This window comes from Parambassis ranga, chromosome 10, assembly GCF_900634625.1.
Source record: "Parambassis ranga chromosome 10, fParRan2.1, whole genome shotgun sequence".
Taxonomy (NCBI): Eukaryota; Metazoa; Chordata; class Actinopteri; family Ambassidae; genus Parambassis; species Parambassis ranga.
This window is the reverse complement of record NC_041031.1, coordinates 13,651,899-13,671,321: the sequence shown is the minus strand read 5'-3', so window position 1 is coordinate 13,671,321 and position 19,423 is coordinate 13,651,899. Positions and strand designations below refer to the sequence as shown.

The following is a 19,423-nucleotide window of genomic DNA, read 5'->3' as shown; positions in this document are numbered from 1 at the left end:
GCACACATGTGTTATTTCAAAACAGATTACATTTACAGACTGGTTGGAATAAACTGTAAATGTTATGTCAAATAATGAAACAGCTTAAAGCATCCTGTTTGCCTGAGAGGCACACAAAGCGGAGGTAACCACATCTTATTATCAAGCTATTGAGTCCATCACTCGGCCAATGGACTTAGAATATAGATAAATATATAAACTACACTGATTATTAGGGTCTAATTCAACATGGATAATGACTTATAGGCTTATAGCATCTTATTCTGCAACTGCTTTAAAAATATACTTCTACTCCGAACATTTCTTAGTTTAAACACATTGTAAAGGCGTATTTCAGGGAAATATCTTCTCTGTGTGTAGAATGGGTGATGCCCAAGAATTTTACCATCATATTGTGAATGTCATTAAACAGAAAAAATCCCACACTAAATGTTTTGAGATTCCCCAGGAAAGGAACATCCTACACATCACCAAAAATCAGTGCCTCTTCTCTAAGACTGGAGAAATGAAGACTCCCCTCAGAGAGCAGGGCTGCATCGCTGCTGGGTGTGCTGGCACACTGGAAGCTGATTCACTCTGTGTTTGATCACATCTTCAGCACCAATACAGTATGATGCAAACAAGGAGGAGAGAAATCCAGGTCACGCTCAAAACTCTTCAGAGATTTTGCTCACACTCCTCTCACTTCTCTGAAACTCACCCCTTTTTTTATTCTCTTTCTGTGTTGCACTGCATTATTGCTGAGCGTTTTCTTCCGCACAGTGCCTGTTTCTGTTTGGGTCAAAAAGATCATGGGCTAGTCACGCTACCAGATGCTCTTATGTCCTTTTTACCCCTCTTTCGTTTGCAGGCCCCCCCCCTTTCCTCCAGCCATCCTAATGGGAGCTCACCTGAAAACATTTCAGTCCCTTATCTATACTGTAAATAATTAACTAGCGTTTTGACACAGAGCTCACAAAGGGAAAATAGCTCTGATTGAGTACAATAAAGTTTCTCTTAATAATTTGGCTAAAAGTCAGTGGAGTGTGTTCTCCCCCATGCTATCGCTCTTTATTACTTTTTGATGAATAACTGATGAGATTCTGCTGTTGTTGTTGGCGGCGGCACAACATTTGTATGCAGGCAAAGACAAAAGAAAGACAGATTTTTTCTCCACGCGCTGCTGACGAACAGTTTGTCTGTACTTAATGAATCACGCAGCATTTAAATTTTGATTGGGTGCATGAGCTGCTGTTCATGGACCTTGGAATGACTGGGAGAAAATGGAGTCATGCCCTGCTAATAAGAAATGAACAGAGTGATGGCAGCTCTAAAATTCATTTGTCCTCTGCAGCCATTAACGTCAAATCTCATGGAGAAATGATGGTGTTGTATTAAGAGTGTGTGTGATAGAAAGTATGCATTTGTTTGTGTGTGTGTATGTGCATGCTTAGCCATTGAATCAACTTCCATTAAAAATGGCCACACGTTCGCAGCACGAACCTAAAGAGAGGTCAACTGACCGAGGTGTTCTTTTCTACAAACAGGTACAAGTTCAGACGAGGACACAGCAGCGCACACACACTCCTCTAAGGCTGTCACTAAATGGAACTGTGTGAGTGAGCACACATATTACTAGCTTGTGTCGAGTCAAATAAAGCTTCTACTTTGAAGATATATGCTATTTGACGGATAATCTTATCTGATTTGATGGGAAGCGTACATTTCTCCAATGTGTGGTGTCAGTGGGAATTAAAATGTTTCAACAGTAATTCATCCTTAAAAGAAATCACAGTCAGTGCAGTTAGATTAATTGGAAACCAAAACATAGAAGTGGATCCTGACTGCATCACTATATTTAAGACCTTGAAGAGGCACAGAAAAGCATTACATTATTATTATTGAAAATGGGGAATACTACACAACATCTTTTAGCTGTAGCTTTGCCCCCAGTAAAGTAATTTCAGCGTTTTGATTTGCCCGAATTATATTAGTACTCTCTTAAATTGTTTAAAAGTGGATGGTTGCTGAGAGCTGATCCAGCTCTTCCTTTGTTCTTGAGTCATGTTTTGAGTCAGATTGTCTGATGTGCTGCTGTCTGCAAAGAAAGAGGTCACTGATAGCCCTTCTCCAGCGAGGCTGTTTTTGAGGGCGGCATCTCCAGAACAGCTTTGCTGGTTTGCTGCTCTCATCTGTCGTAATTATCGTGACCTACAAGACCGCCTTAAACTTTTCGACTGTGAGATGTGAAATTGAGGCAGCAGCAGTCACTACAAGGGATGAACTGTCTCTTTGCACCAGGGTCCCTCAACTAAAGGGAGCTTTAAGGATAAAACTGGTGTTTGCATGGGAGAGGGGAAGGCAGAGGGATGCTATAATGTGGCTCTATGGTGGCTCAGACCATGGGGAAGCACTACATAGTTCCTGTGATGGTACAAATGTTTTTATTTTCATGGTATTGTATCAGTTACTGGACTGATAATCAAAGCTCTAACAGGGCCATGTTGATACAATGTAGGCATCCAGATTGACTGCTTCTGTTTGGGGCGTGTGCACAGTGGTGGTCCTTCATCCTGGGTTTATTCTGTGATTCGTACTAGATTCTGTGTGAGCTCCCTGTCTCTCTGTGTGCTGGTGTACTCCAGGGTTTACTCCACCTTTCACCCAGTACCAGCTGGCATAGATTCCAGCATGGCTTTTATGAACATGCAATTAAAAATGGAAAAATCACTTTCAATATTGGAATGTAATTATTTTGTGATATATCTAGAGAGTGAGCTGGAATAACACAGCCAGCAGGAGGGAGCTAAATAATAAAAAGAGCAACCTCAGTGGTCCTGCCAAAGAGCTAAACTCTTTCAACCAGCTGACTGTGGGTTTAATCTCCAGTGCAGATTAAGTTTCCCTCATTAAGAACCTAAAGCACCTCTAAGGCTACTGTTCCACAGCCACCTCTGACCTCTGACTACCACGATGCCTGGTCAGGTTTCATTTCATTTATTCTATACAACTCAGAGTCACAGATATGGATGACTACTTGAGTCTCACTTAATGATATCAAAGATAAAGACACCGCATACCTCAACCTGCTGGCAGATCTGGATGAGCTTGGCCATTTGGTTCTCCAGTTCACTGTTTCTCTTCACCAGGTTGGTCAGATTGTTCTCCAGAGTTTGCTGTTTGGTGGACAGAAGAGGAAGACAGTCATCAGGCAGGCTTTGCATTCTCAAATGTAAACACAAAAACACTTCTGTAACATTATTGTGTATTTAGTTTGAACACTGTTTTATTTGTGATCTGTCCTGATAATAAAGATATAAATAGTGAATTACATGAATGTGTGAGGGAATTGGTGTTCTGTCAGCTAAGTACAGAGTTCATTTGTATTTTTCATGTGAAACATGGAGGGACTACATGTGTCAAACTGTGAGGTTATGCCCTAATCATGTGCTATTCTACACTGGCATTGATAATCCAATGACCTTGAGAAGGTGACATGTGGAAGGTTTATGGATTTGTGCTGCCAGCTAAAACAGAAATAATGTAATACGTAAACACACACACACACATTTCCTGTCATTTCTATGGGAAAACATGCTAACTGTTTTTATACATTTATACATTCTATGCTATGAAGGCTGCTTTTTGGTGGGTGCAGAAGAAACAGTGAGGATGATAGTATTTAAGTCGCTAACCCTATCATAGTCTGTAATCATGAGAAAACCCACATGATCAATGAAAAATCAAACCAATGAACCTTCACTGACTTCAATCATCAAACTCCTAATTACTATGTATTAACTATGACCATATGTCAGATGCAAAAAATCAAAGGACACACGCACATAAATAAACCCACTCAAGCACATGGACAGTACAAAAGATGAAAATGGAAACAAGCAAATGGTGGGCCAGATATAGAACTGCTATTCAAAGGAAGCAAATCAACGATGGTGGCGACGGGCATCACACAAACAACAACAACAACAACATTTGCAGCTGCAAAGCGAACGGCAGAACAAAGCAGCAGACAAGCGGCGGGTGTTTGAAGTATCTCTACTCATGCATGTGAAGGGGAGGTGGGCTGGACAAGCACCTGGCCACGACTCTGACTGTCTGTCAGGCATTCTCTGAGGTTTCGCTAAGCCTGATTTACTCCGTCTGCCTGTTGTCTGTTTGACTTTGCACCCACTTAATTATTTATCTGTCTACTTATCTCCCCTTCTGCATCCCTTCCTTATCCAGTCAGTTATCTACCTGTGTGCGTGTGTGTCCCTCTACGTCCCAGAAGCAGGAAAACGGTGAGGACATGGGGTCGGGCTGGAAGGGAGGAATGGGTGGGGGGTGGGGGTGAGGGGTTGTGGTGGCGGAGGGTTGGTAAAAGGCAGCCAGGGAACTCACCGCAGCGCTTGTCTTTGAAGCCTCCATTACAGCATCTGACACTCTGCCCGGGCTCACCTGATAAGCCTACGAACATACACATACACCTACGTAAGTGCACACATAAACACACACACACACGGACAAGCCTGATTGCACAACATCTATCTAAACGCACAGCGACTGAAGGGCAGAACTCCTTCTGGATGAAAGTTGCCACAAACTTTATATGTTTTTATATGTGGTCTTGAATGCAGATAAGTCTGTGGCTTACAGTGTCTGCTGATATATGATTCTCTGAAACTAGTGCTGGTGTTGCATCACTGAGAGGAGCATTTGGTTGTTGCAGCCCTCTGTGTGTGTGTGTGTTTGTGGATGAGAGAGTTTGAAGTGGAACATCAGTGAGTAGGGACAGATGGGTCATTAATTAGCAAGCTGGAGACGAAGATGATTAATACATCAGAACACAGCTGCCCCCCACGAGACTGCTGTGAAACAAACTCCTCTGTCCTCTAAATACATGCATGTCTGTGTGTGTCTGTGTGTGTCTGTGTGTGTCTGTGTGTGTGTGTGCGTGACTCAGTAGATGTCTGGATACAAACATTTGACACTTTTGAGCATGTTTATTTTAAAGATGTGTGTATTGTTTCTGCATTTGCAGATGAAAGTTAGAGGAATAAAGGCACTAAAATGTGTGTGTGTGTACACATGACCAAACAAAGTCAGTTGTGCTTATGTGTGTGTTTGTAGATAGGGTTCTGCCTGACTTGTGTTGGCACTCCTGTGGCCCTAGTGGACCAGGACGAGAAGCAGAGAAAGAGAGAGAGGGAAAGAGAGTGAGGCAGAGCAACAACAAACTCATCAAAACACACAACAGACATCAAAGATAGCTAGAAGCACTCAGAGAGGGCGAGCTGGAGCACAGAAAAACATAAATGGTAAAAAAATTCAAAACATTGGATGGAGGCATAAAAGGGAGGAATGGATGCAGCAAGTGGCCACATGCAGGAAGTGGATTTGAGACTCAAACCAGTCAGTGAAAAACAGATGCTATTGTGCCAGTTTTGATCATTATTACACAGACATATGTCAACTGCAGAACAACAATGAAACCACACTGATCTCTCTTTGCATAGGCTGAAGGTGCAACCATATGATTCGCAGATGCTAGCAAAAAGCTGCAAAATTCATAAATGGTGGTGTGGTGGGACAGACCAGAAAGTGAAACTCACACATATGTTTTTAGAACCATTAAATATTGAGTTTTATGGAGACAACACTGTAGAGAAGAGGTGAGACATGAGCTCAGATAGCATTTATAAAAGTCCAATATTTCAATAAATTGAGCTTTTTAACAGAATTAAACTGCTTTTGTAATAGAATGTGGAAAAATGGGAAAGCAATATTTTAAACTCGAAAGACAAAATTAGTTTATAGAATAGAGCGCTAAAATAGTTGCTGTGCCTTAGTTCAGGTCCATTAATCTGGAAAATACTAGCTGATGTGCTGAGCTAAATCTTGCTGACATTCTTTTTGATAGTCAATCATTATAGACTGCTATATTAAATAAACCTGAAGTATAGTGGAGGTGTGAGAAAAATAAACTCTCTGTTTGGTGTGGATGGAGCTTCCTGTGCCACCAAATCGCCTGTTAGACCTGTTACTGTAACTATCATACTGCAGTGTTTGTTACTATACTTGTTAATCTGAATACATTTTGGTGGCATTTGGTGATATCCTACAGCTGGGTGTGCAGTGTTTGCATTTCACCCTTTGCTATGTGGTGCTGAGTTTGCTACTTTATACTCTCTATGAGTCAGTGTGTATTAATCCAATGAGTAAGTAGAGTGATTACCAGGATGAGGTCAAATTGATAATTTCTATGGGCATCCATAGTACTGACCTCAACAGAAGCATTTTATTTTTTTATTTTTTTGCTGCTGTGGGCAGAAACTGTATAAGTCATGGCTGTCTACTGAATATTACTGGTATGGAGATGATGGCATTTAACGGTATAATAACAAAAGGGCCTATTACAAACTGTACTCCAGTATCAGGGTCATGTAATACTATCATTCATTCACTGATTCTGTTCTGGAGGTGGCATGTCATGAGAGTGAAAATAGAGACTGCTATGGAGATGGACGAACTGATAGGATGGAAATAAGCCTGAGTCCCGTGCTGAGAGGGACAGCTTACCCGAGTAGTATGGTCTGCCCTCTAATTCCATCTTCATTTTTCTGCTTCTATCTTTTCCCTTATTATCTGTCTTTCTGCCATTCACTTGCCTCCTTCCCCTTCCACAGTACGTCTCCTCTTCCTCTTAACCTGATTCCTCCCTCCCTTGCTACTTCAGTCCTTATTCTGTCTGTCTCGGCACAGTTACAACTGCAGCTGCTGACAGCCCATCATCTCGGGTTAGATCAACACCCCCTCACATGACATCATCGCGTTGAGGGGCTCGTGGGTCTCATTCCCTTACAGATGATCCATTTCTCTCAGGACAGATCCCTATTTATATTATTGTAGCTAGAGTGACTGGGGAGGGGGATTGTGGGAAAAAAGTGACACCTCTTTTTTTAAATGGGTGGGATGAAGACTTGTTGTCACAGTTTGGGTTCTGTCATCATCACTGAGGCTGTAACTACACTCACATTACTGCAATAACATTATACTATATCACAAAACACGTACCCTGAAGCATGAGCTCATTGTTATTTTTGTAAAAAGGACCTTAAGTGACCTTAAGTGCCCACATTCCAGTTCAGTAATATATGGCAAAATGAAGCAAAAAGCATTACAGGATGTTAAGGAGGGCTTTTATGCCCAATGAATAAGAATAAGATGACATTGTCCAGTAGTTCTATGGGATTTTACAACAATGTAATGACAAAAATGCAAGTGCCACTACAACAAAAATGGAACTGAAGGCCCTGAGGCCAAGTATCCAACTTCAAAGACTTTTCTTTAAATTAATTCTGGATCGTCCCTCATGTACAACAGAAACAATGAGACACTATGAGAGAGACAAGAAAGAAAGCAACAGAAAGAGGGAGAGATTAAACCTGAGAAAGAATCGGACAAGCTCACTTTACAGCTGTTATTAACAAGAGGCTTTTCAGAGTCTGGACGTGTCAGTAACACAAGCCTTCTGGGAAACGGGGTTTTTGTCCGAGGATAATATTCCATAGGGCAAAACTGAGACCAACCAGTTGTAGCAGGGTCGAACAAATGAGGAGTCACGCTTGGCTCATAACCCGCTGGCTGTGGCCCAATTAATGGGACCAAGAGGGATGCTTGGACTAGCTAAATGTTAAATCTTTTTGTCCATATCTCATTATCCAAAATTGTTGAGGACTGAGAAAACAATGTCAAAACATGTTTATGTGCAGTCTAGTGAAAAGAAACCCAATACGGGTATTTTATCTGGATCCAGCACATGGCTGAAACCAGGTGAGTTCTTCTTAGAAAAGAAACATTTAGGGTTAACAGGTGAGAACAGGTATGAGGAAGTACACAATCAGTACATAGGTTTAGAGTAAGAAAACTGTATATATGAGCCCCCCTTAGCCAAACTATATCGGGCAAAATGTGTCCTAGGTGTGTAACTTATAGTAAATGAGTGTATAGGCTCAAAAGGTTTACTAAGGCAAGGTAAGTCAAACATGGTGGGCTGACTCTATCTATCTAATGGATATACAGCATAATAGCTTTCAGACAGTTACCATACAGCTCTGAGTAAGATACCACAGATGTTTGAACTTCAAATGAACTGAGGCGATGCGTCTACGCGAACATTCAAGGGATCTCAAAACAGCAGGGGTTACTGCTTTAAATGGAAGCAGACAGCTGGAAGACACTTCACTTATGTTCATGGATCAATAAAGTTCTCAACAAAAAAAGCGAGCAAGGAAGCCTGAGAAATGCATGTAAGGACAATTCTGCTGTCGTAGTTACATATAGACCTTTGGTTTCTGAATCTTAATGGATAATTATAGAAGAAAGTCATCTTAAATCAACACAAACTCAACAGTAGTTCAGGTTTCTAGCCACATGAGAGGATTAGCATAAAAATCTCTTTGATATGTTATGGTCCCTGTGAGATAACAGAACGACCAAGAAATACAAAACAACACTAGAAATGCACAAAGACGATGAAAATCAAAGTCAAAAAGTACGCAGAGAAGCCTCGATCATTTCCCGACCTTCCATGTCTTTGTTTGACAATTTCATTTCAGCTCACAGGCTGATGATACTGTGATATGTGAATGTACAGACATGGGGATGTAATGCTGTGGATTAGGGCAGCCTGGACTGAGATAAAGTGGGGTTAGTAGAAAAACAGTGATATGGTTGAATAGGCTTAAAGGATCTTTTTGTTTCATTTCTGTCGGCCTACACTGGATTTTTGGTGGAGCGGTGCAATTCAGTTTCATGGACTAATACTGTGGAAAAAAAAGAAGACATATACAGTATGAGAGGCTTGGCTGGTGTTCAATATTATCAATTATCTGTGCTTAAGAGAGAGAGCAACTAGAGACACAGCATGAAGAGAGAAATATATACATATATATACACACTCGAATGAGTGAATTATGAAGCATCACAATTACAAATGTCACATCTGACCCAGCAGATTTTAAAACAGTAACAATGGAAAAGGAATAAACAGCCAAAGCTAGCAAAGTGAAACTGACAGCTAAGAAAAATAAGGACCAATAGTGACAGTGTGCTATAACTAATAGAAGCATAACTGTGGGAAATACACAATTACTATCCCACCTGCACATGCAGCCTGCCTCCTGTTAGTGCCTCTAATCAGCTGTTTATTAGGCAACAAGCCCATCGCTGATGTTAAAGGGATTATCAAAGCCCCCCCCCCTGTTTTCTCTGGTCATAGTGTCTATTTAGCTTACTCCCACCTTTCAGTATAAACCAAGTTGTATAGCTTTAAGCAGTAGCAGTGGATGTTATTACTGTAGGTGTTTCCTGCTCCTGGGAAAGCACATAATTAGCTGTCAATCTGTTGATAGCATCAGAAGATATGCAACTCTGTGCAGCACAAAATGCCATAGCAACTGACAAACAGCTCTAACAAGCCCTCTAAAGTTTCTCAAAGATGCCTGTGTTTATATCACAGTAATTGCTGTCTGACACATATGTATCTGTAGGGCGATACAGGGTGTAAAAAACAGCTCACAGAAGACATCAAACCCATTGGAATCTATTAAACGTGACTTCCTTTGTGTTGTAGTTTAACGTTTTCTACTCATACTCTGGAGAACTGCAGGTTGTGCCAGTGAAATATTAATGATAAAAAAAAGAAGATATACTGGCACACGTGCAAGATACTCAGAGGGACAGTGGCACTATAGTAAAGTGATAAATTGGATCTATATGTATATAAAGACGCAAAATATAAAGAATTTACAGAGACTATGACTGAAATATGAGAAAAGCTGTTTCACCAGGGTGCAAATCTTATCTGTTCACTGCTCTCATATTATTTGTGAGCGACTTCCATTCTGCACACACTAAGGGGGCCCACAGTACACCATTAATCAGCAGAAACAAATGGATCTTAAAAATGGCTTCATCGGCTGAGCTGTGTGCCGTCCACGTCCGGCCTTATCTACACTGATGGTATCATTAGGTTGGTGCTACTGCAGGCCAGATAAGGAACATTCCTGTCCTCAAGACTTTAGCTGTAGCCAAACACTGTGACATTATCACCATCAGCTTGGCTGCTTTGTGGAGATAGAAGGTGTAGCATAGAGTTTCGACAGGGTGGCAACAGGATTCTGAACAATTATCACCAATATATTGAGGGGAAATTATAGTAGATTCATCATAATAGCAGCTCTAAGCCCTGAGAATCAGAGAGCAGTTATGCTAAGGTTGTCTGCATGTTTCTGGGTTTGCATGTTTCATGTTCTCTGTGATAGACATCTGATGGGCATGTCTGAGTCTGTTTGTTGCCCTTTATGCTTAAAGATAGCAGACCAAACAATGCAATTACATTTCCAGTGTGGTAGAATGTAGCCGGCTCAAGCCAAGCGGATAATACGTTAGTGTCTGTATCCAAATTCAAACACCACACATCAGTACTGTCAGTGATACTGTCTGGACTTGCAATAAATCTGTGTCGGTGACACATGAACACAAGGAGAATAAAAAAAAAAATAATAACACCAACAGCAGCCCAGACTGTCTTTATCAAACACTCGGATATTAAACAGACACTGTTCCTAACTCTATGGTAAAGGATTCTTTTAAAGGACAAAATGTGTTCCACATCATATGTAGGCTTTGATTGACAGCAGGATGACCCCGTCAACAGGGAAGCTGCCCTTTGACCAGATAATCTAAGTTCAATCTCTTGAGCCAGTGAGCAGCACACATGCCTGCTGCCTGTAAAGATGCTGGCTCTAACCTTTACCTCTGACCTCTCCATGAAACTGAAGGAAACTACAGGTAATTTCTTTCTTTCTTGTTTTCATTCACTGACCAGCTTGTTAGTATAGTCAGGATTTCCATGGCTCCACACTAGCAGCTGTCCTATATATTCACCTCCCACAACAAAAGCTCCAAGCCTGCAGTGTGCTAGGCTTCACTGTCCTCTCTTCCCCCTGATTGATTTCCATTGCAAATGAATTTTAGATTCACATTTTAATGTGGACACAGTATCTGCTGAGTTCCTGCAAGAAAAAACCCAGACAAGGTACACAGAAGGAGACAAAGACAGAAAGAGTGCCTAACAGCACACACACAGATATACAGCTTTTTTTATTGGATTTAATACAATTATCTAGCTGCTGGCTCATATGACCAAGTTGTTCATTTGTCATATAAATACAAAATGTGTCTTATTTTGTAAAACGCAATAACAGAGAGCGCAGTGTGTTTAATCTGAGTCATTCTGACGGATGGCTGCCCAGAGGATGTTGCTTAGCTGTGGGTTTTTAACACTGAGTCACAGCAACAATAAAAAATACCAGTTTCAGCACTGAGTTACCAACAAGTGGATGGAAAATGTTAACTTTCAAATACTTTCAAACTTTGCTTTTAAAACTGAAACAGCAGAAAACTGTGGAAACTGAAATCATGTGGTCCTTGAACGAGTCCTGTGTTAAGGGTTAATATCAAAATGTAACCAACGGTCTCATGTCCAAGGGTTTAAAGCGAGGCAGCTGAACTCAAGGATTGTTTTGAGGACGTTTCGCCATGCACTCCACCGAGGGCCCTCTTCAGGTCTGCTGCTGTTCTGGTGGAGAGTCTGTGTTTTTATGTGCTTAGGACCTCTGTGGGTGGATCTTGGAGGAACTCATATAATTAAGACCCCTCTTGTTTGTTAATGGTCAGTTTTACAACCAGAAACTGTGTTAGGGTTCTGTGTAGGACTGGTTAACAGCCTACTGTTAGGGTTTGAATGGGGTTGAAACCTGCTAGGAAGAGATGAAAGGACAGAGCTGTAAACAGGTGAGAGCTGATGCCTCAGCCCTCCTCCTCTGTTTAGAGAGGGTTTTTCCAATTTCACATAGATGGCTTCTTTGACTCCTCTTTGAAACCATCTGTCCTCTCTGTCTAGAATCTGGACATTATTATCCTCAAAGGAGTGACCGCTGTCTTTAATGTGTAGGTGAACTGCTAAACCCTGGCCTGAAGAGGATCTTAGCCATGTGAGTTCCTCCAAGATCCTGAGCACATGAATGCACAGATACCCACCAGAACAGCAGCAGAACTAAAGACGCCACTCTGGGAGTGGTGAAACATCTTCAAAAAATCCTCGAGTCCAGTTGCCTGGATTTAAACTCTTGGACAGAACATGACCTGGATGAATGAGAGCATCCACAAACAAATGTTTTATTTCTCACTGGCTGGTTTAAGGTCTCTCTAGTTGAGATTGTGCTGTTTCAATTGATGTGCAGCCCTTTATGCTGCTGTGAAAAATTAGTTCAGAGAGTATTAAAATTAAAACAAACATCTGTGACAATCTAGGTTAATAAGGCTGGATCTTTAAAATAGAAATAAAAATAACAAGCAAAGCTATGAGCTCAAAGGGGGTCACAGAGACATGCTGTGTCAGATATAATAATGAGAACCACAGCTAGTGGCTCCTGTGCAACATTTTCCAAGCAAAATACAAGCAACTGGTTGGCTAGGCGAGATATAATAGATTCTGTATTGTGGCTGTGTGCACAAGCACAAACAGTTCCTCATGTTTTTTCCTAAAGTTTCAGCCCTGCATTAGCTGCATAAATGATTTTGCTTTAGTACACACAATCAGGATGTGCGTCTGAGTATAAGTACTTTAATCCTATTTGATCTCAAGGAAAAAAAGTTACCAGAGAAGTGAGATAACCACAGCTGTCAGTGGTGCCTGGTTAGCTGATCCCAAAGAATGCTGTGCTGAAACCAAGGTGTTGTTCCCACTAAATCTCCTCTTAAGCCTTTAAGCACCAAAACATGCACCCAAAGAGAGGAAGAGAGACGTCAAAGAAGTCAGAGGTGAAACATGTCCACTGGAGACTTCTAGATATGAAGCTGATGGAGGCATGCTGTTGATTTTTATCATTAAAATGACAGCATAAAGTGCCTAATGCTTAAAGGCTGTAAATAAACAGGAGCTATTATAGCTGATTTCACTTCCTGAGAATATGTGTGTGTGTGTCACCTTGGCTTGACCCTCTACAGTTTGTCACCTCCACATTCTGCTTGCTGCCTCTCTTTTATCTGAGCCACTGGGAAAGACTGCGATAGAACAACCGCCTCGCTGCGCTCTCACTGAGTAACTGACATGACAGTTGTGAAGTTTTCATCGTGGCCCTGCAGCTTTGAGAGTCCTTGGTGGTGGTTTTACCATGTCACTCATGGCAAAGTGACACAACAAATAATCTCACTTCCAACACATGAACCAGAGCATGTTTATGCTTGTGGAAAAAAAATAAAAAAAATCATGTGCAGTTCACAAACACTGGAGATGTGAGGGCTTTCTGGTTGAGCTGGTACAGTAGATGCAACTCGCTCTGAGGTAGGACTGACTGGATAAGGCAGCAGATTCAGGCCGGAGGCACAAAAGATTTTCCAGGAATGGACTCACTGCCACCACCACCATCAGCATCATCACTTTCCAAATTAGCATAATCATTTCTGTAATCTGCCATTCAGTACATATGGTTCAATGTGTCAATGTGACTGTCAGTTATTTGTCCTCCTGTCATATTCTGCTCCTATGAGACTCATTTAACTTATGATCTTCTAAAACATTTGATTCTGAAAATAGATTTTTCTTTGCTTATTTTATTTAGATTTAGCTTTTAAAGCTGCTGGATTTGAACACCAGGATTTAAATTGTAGTTTTTTTGGCTGAAACTATTTACAGGGATGACATCCTAAATGGTTCGGCATAACAAGCCACATAGTACATAAAGTTATCACTTTAAGTGGGGCCAAAACAACATGGTGAGAGATCAGCATCATTTTAGAAATTGACCTGTTAATCTGCAAAATATATGCCGAGCCCATGCCAGGTTAGAAATATTGAGGAAAACACTCACATAAAACATGTAAAACATACCAGCTGGTGTTGACATGAGTTTTGTAATAATACAGAACATCTGTATATTTGAGTTCTATGGTGTGCTCCCTAGTGGAAACCTCCAGTACTGTGAAAAACTGAGTATAAGTAAGAAAGAAAACATATTTTCTGTTCAGTGTTGACAAGTTTCTTTAAAAAAATATTTTTAGATTTTGATCAGATTCTTCTGTGAAGTCTGGACTCATCTTCCCTGAGTCATCCTATCTCTCACCTGAACTGTGCCACCCCAGGCCTTGTTGTTATTCAGCAGTGTATCCATAAATTGTGGAGTGTAGTGCACACATATTTTCTCCTGGTGAAATGCATCTACTACAAAACAAAAAAAAAAAAACTGCTAAATGAGCTGCGCTGACAGCTGACTCTTAACCTGTGGGTTTGCTGGAGGCTTGTTGAGCAGAAGTGAGGACTTGTCATTTAAATCTTGTGCAGCTGTGAGTGAATCACCCTGAATGTCAACACTGTAGATTCCCTATAGGTTGTCAGTATATTTCATGCCACCACTGCTTTGCTTTTTCTTCTCTGCCACTTCGGATCTCTCATTCTTGTTCTCCAACAATGTCAGCTGTCACCGTGTCCTTGCTGTGCCCCCCCCCCCCCCCCCCCCCCCCCCCCCCCCCGACCTTCATCTTCTGGTCCTGCATGTCTTCGTTCTGCCTTCTTTTTACTGTAAACGCTAAATAACCATGGCAAACAGTCTGACTGCTAACTGGACTTCAAATTACACAGGAGAGCTACTTGCAGCTTTGGCTACAGTTGCACACAGACGCCCAATTCAGAATGACATAAATTAAGCATATTTAATAATTGAAGGTCTACAAATTAATTTAGCATCTTCTGGACTCTTGAGAGCCTTGCCTTGTGCTGCAGTACATGTCATATTTTTAAACCTTCAGCTGCCACAACAGGAACAATAATCTGCTGTGACTGACTCGCTCCCAGCTAAAAGCTTTACATTTGTCAGCTTCCAGTAAAACCCCCAGAGAAGTTCATCTGAGCTCATGAACTACAGAAATGAGGGCTGGTTCATGTGAGGGTGTGGAGTTACATTTCTTTTTTTTGGGGGTGAGAGGGTTTAGAGGCAGCGAATGGATAATTTCTGCAAGCATATGAGAGTGATGCTATCAGCGGCCGAGGTGAAGGTGTGAAAATGTATCTTCAGGTGCTGCCTGCTTGCCTGCTGAAGGGTAACGTAATGCAAAATAATGTAGTATTTTCTGAGTTTGTAGGAAAAAAAGAGGCGCAGGCTTCAAGTATCCACTGCAGCTGAACATTAGGCTTCCAAGAGAAACCTCCTCTCTTGCTTATCTCGACCAATTTCAGCAGGGCTTTAACTCAATCAGCCACAAATACCCGCCGTCTCTATTTCCGATTAAAAATGCTGCACAAACCTCATTTTTTCAAATAAAGTTAATAGTTGATAGTTTGATGTATTTTATTGAATGTTTTTTTCTGAGTTCTGAACTGCAGAGAATGAATGCTTGAATTTCACCTAACAAGCCTAACAGCAGAAACTGAGGTATACATGGAAACAGCAGCTCTGTTTTTTTTTTTGCTGCTGTTTCAGCTGTAATAAATGTGATAGCAGATAATGTCATCCAGAGACAGACAACGAGATTTTCACCCTGAGCATTTTATCTCGGCCACCACAGTGTGACACCCCCCCCCTCCCCTACAGTGCCCTGCAGGCATTCAGATGTAGAACAGAAAAAGATCCTGACTCTCATCTGCCCGGGCCGCAGTTGGCAGCACACAACAAATCAGGCAAACACATGTACGCACAAAATGCACAATAACAAGAAAGCCCACTCCCCTCCTGTGTCTTTGACACACACACACAAACAGTGGCCGGTGACAAGACAGAGTGTCTCTATTAGTATCAAAGCAGCTCTGTCCAGCCTGACAGATGAGGTTGCTTCTTTCAAGGTGGGCAGAGTGATTTACTCCATCTCCTCTGTACTCTGCCTTATCTAATTGGTCTGACCATAACCAGGAAGCGGGCCAGTAAATCATGTCACTATCATGTATTTATAGATGAGGTCATGTTACTTTAGTGCTGATGGCAGCTACATAACATCTATATATGACACTTGTTACCATGCCAGCTGCTGGCAGGACGCCCAAAAAATGAGATGTACACTGCAACATGAGGAAGAAGTGAGGGAGAGAGGAAACAGTGTAACAGGAAGAAAAACTGGGATTATCACTGTGCTCGTAAAGAATCTGACATCTTTAAACATGTTGCTGTGACAACGACTGTGACATGTTACAACACTTGGGACTCGCATGCTGGGATTTCAAGCTCCTGGAGACTCAAACAGGAAATAAACCAATCTTAGGGGATGACAGACCATGTGCAAAATCACATAACTTGCTGAAGCTGTGGCTCAACTTCAGTGTTATGCATTCCATGATTTCACCAGACACCAGAGTTATAGTGTGGGGAACCACTCTGGATGATGGCGTCTGTGATGGGCCTCCCGCAAATAGGAGAGACACATTCCCTGCGTTCCTGCAATTCTGCATGGTTGGCTTTCCGCCGCTGATATCTGGAACAGACATTCCTCTTAGTATGACTCCCCGGGGAGCAGAACTTCCTCCGCGTAACCTTAGATAAACAGAAACTTTCAGGGATGGTGTTGCAGATCGGTGACGCCTAAACTGGTGAATGATGTTCACGGTATGTACAGCGATGGGGGAGGAAGTACTCACTGATCCTTCACTGTTGCTATGTGTATTTATTGTACTTGTATCCTGCTGCTCTGTCAACCTCATTTCTCTATGGGGATTTATAAAGTTAATCCTAATCTTAATCTTAAAAATAGAAGTAAGAGTAAAACCGTTTCCATCTTAATAATATAGTTATTTACAATGCAGACAAATGTCCCCTGCGACAAATAAAATAAAGCAGTCAGACTAAAGACAGATCGACTGAGGTCAGGTTACAGGACACAGAAAGTCTCTGTAATGACAAAAGTAATTGCATTGGCTTAAAGGGTTTTATGAGCACTGACAACTGTAGGGCTCCAAGGGGAGATCTCTAAATAAGACATTCAGAGCAGGCTGTAAAACTTTCAGCAATGCAGAAAGGTCTGTTTTATGAAGCATTCAGGTTAATTAATGAAATTTATGGTATTTACTCTAACAGAAAACATGCTGTGTTGTGGCTCAGACTGATGTGTATCACTAGTCTAATGTGTGCAGTGTCAAATAAAAGCTTTACAGTATAGTCTGTGAAGGCTCTCATCCAGATTATGTTATATCCAAAAGTTTCAAATCAAAGCAACTGGGCTCATAGTAAGATGTTTCACAACTACCCCAGAGGAACTGATGAAACTTTCACATTGCCTTTCGGATGTCTTTAATCTGAATGTGTTTGTACTGCTGCATGACCTCAGTCACATACAGTGTATGGCAGCTTCTCAGTGGACAGGGTGCTAGCTGCTGCTGCTGTCACCACCATACTACTGCCTAGAGAGGATAGGTGATGTGTCCCTTTTTTTAGAAGCCATAAAAGAAGCCCTGCGTGGTATTAAGCATGCATCAGCGCCCTCCTTTCTCATCGGTTTTAAGAGCGGGACATCGGAGCGCAGCGCCGTTAACCTGCGTTCTCGATCCCTCTGTGTCACATGAAACGTAAGAGCCCAGAGATGACTCTTGGTCGTGGTCTCATTGTACTCCCTCTGCTGAATCCTGTTCAAACTCTAAGGAGATAAGTAAGTCGCTGAACTGCTGAAAAGAAGACAGAAATACATTTTTTATTTTGTACCAAAACTACGGTATTTTTCTAGATGAAGTGCCTTTTATATTTCAACTAAATCAAATATCAAGTTTGATGGCACCATTCTGCTTGATTTACAGACTTATTTTAGAGCTGTATTTGTCTTACATGCAGCTGCTATCATACACATGTCCCCATCACTGCGTTAGACATGGGAGCTCAGGCTTGTGGGTCTGCATGTGTTTTGACAGTTCATGTAAATGTTTTAGGATTCACAAGATTCAAAGGAATGGAATGTACCACAGCACATGTTCAGACTGAGTGTGATGGATGATAAAAGTGTGGGAGGCTTGAATTCTTCTCAGAAACTAGTCTAAACAGCACATTTAGAAATCCAGTGCTGGGCCTTTGACTTCGACCTCTAAATGAACAGCAGCTTATTCTCTGACCTGACTTTGACACGTGAACACAGTGGGACAATGTCCATAGCTGCAGAGCAGGCCAGAGTGGGATGATTCATCTGTGATGATGAATATATTTGCACTAATAATCAACAATACATGTATTGTGATATATCAGCAATGTCAACAAAAGGTCTGTTTAATGTCCAGTCTGACATTTGTATTCTGACATAGCTCCTCTGGATATGAATGAACTCTTTGACTTCATTTATAATGAGCTAAGAACACACACACTCACGCATGCAAACACACATGCACACAGATAAACACACACACACAAACACACACACACACCATCTTAATCTAATAATCTGATCATCTAAACGCCTCTTTACAACCCCCAGACCTGGACAGGATGAGTCTCCTCTGAGGACGCCACAGTACACAAATTAATCATCAAAAATTCCCCCGTATTAACATCTAATTTATTACTTTAAATTAGTCTCCTTTCTCTATCAATAAGCTGCTGCATAGTTATTAGAAACATGAGAAATAAATAAACAGCCTTACTGGCTACAAAGCAAATTACTCCAGGAACCAGTGTTGAGACTCTTTTCAGTTAATTTAATACTGTATTCATTTATTTATATAAATCTTGAAGTAATATTATTATCTGTGAGAGATAGAGTATATTAAAATAAGGAAAAAGGTCGAAAAAATGTCAAATATTAAACATAGCCCACACACTTTTCTTGTTCCTCATCGTTCCCTCTTTATAACAAAAAATAAAAGAGAATCAAACCATGGAATAATGACTTCCCATAGAGAGCTCAATATGAAACAGTTCAAAAGGATTCAACCTGCCAGTGTTTCTTTTTTATCAACTTTTCTGTCTCATTTCACTTGCTCCTCTCTGTTGATTTAACTGGCCTTCACAGAGAACTCATTTCTCTCTGTCACTGTAATGGGACTGCTTAAGTCTGCTGCACTCTGTAACCTTGTGGTGGAAGGATGAGAAGCTTCAGTGACTTGAAAGGGGGAAAAAAAGTTGAATTATGAGATGATGTTAAACCAAGTGATTGTAAAGCAGATAGGCGAGGCTGGTCTCTCACTAACTGAAGCAGCCGTGCGCATTATGGCACACACTCAGTTTTGGTCATTTGCGGCTCTAAACAGCCACAGTGTCAGTGCAGTCTTCAGCTCTCTGATGAAAGAGAAATGATGTGTTTTACATTTGAAGCAGATGCAGTAGTGAAGCTACAAAAAGCTGATGAGGACAGGGCCACTATCTTCAGAAAAAAGGAACCATCAACAGGTCGAGAGTCTTTCCAAGTTTATGATGCACAT

The 19,423-nt window shown here is 41.3% G+C and overlaps 1 protein-coding gene across 4 annotated transcripts in view; it reads right to left on the bottom strand.

Moving 5' to 3' along the window:
- Window positions 1-19,423, bottom strand: part of mid2 (midline 2) — a 121,119-nt gene that overhangs the window by 38,582 nt on the left and 63,114 nt on the right. For 3 of the 4 annotated variants that reach the window (XM_028416357.1, XM_028416355.1, XM_028416356.1), the window contains 2 exons: window positions 4,381-4,446; window positions 3,060-3,155 (listed from right to left, as the gene is read on the bottom strand). In XM_028416357.1, the coding sequence (XP_028272158.1) occupies window positions 3,060-3,155; window positions 4,381-4,446 (162 nt within the window). The remainder of the gene's footprint in view (window positions 1-3,059; window positions 3,156-4,380; window positions 4,447-19,423) is intronic. The other variant, XM_028416358.1, reaches the window with a different exon arrangement.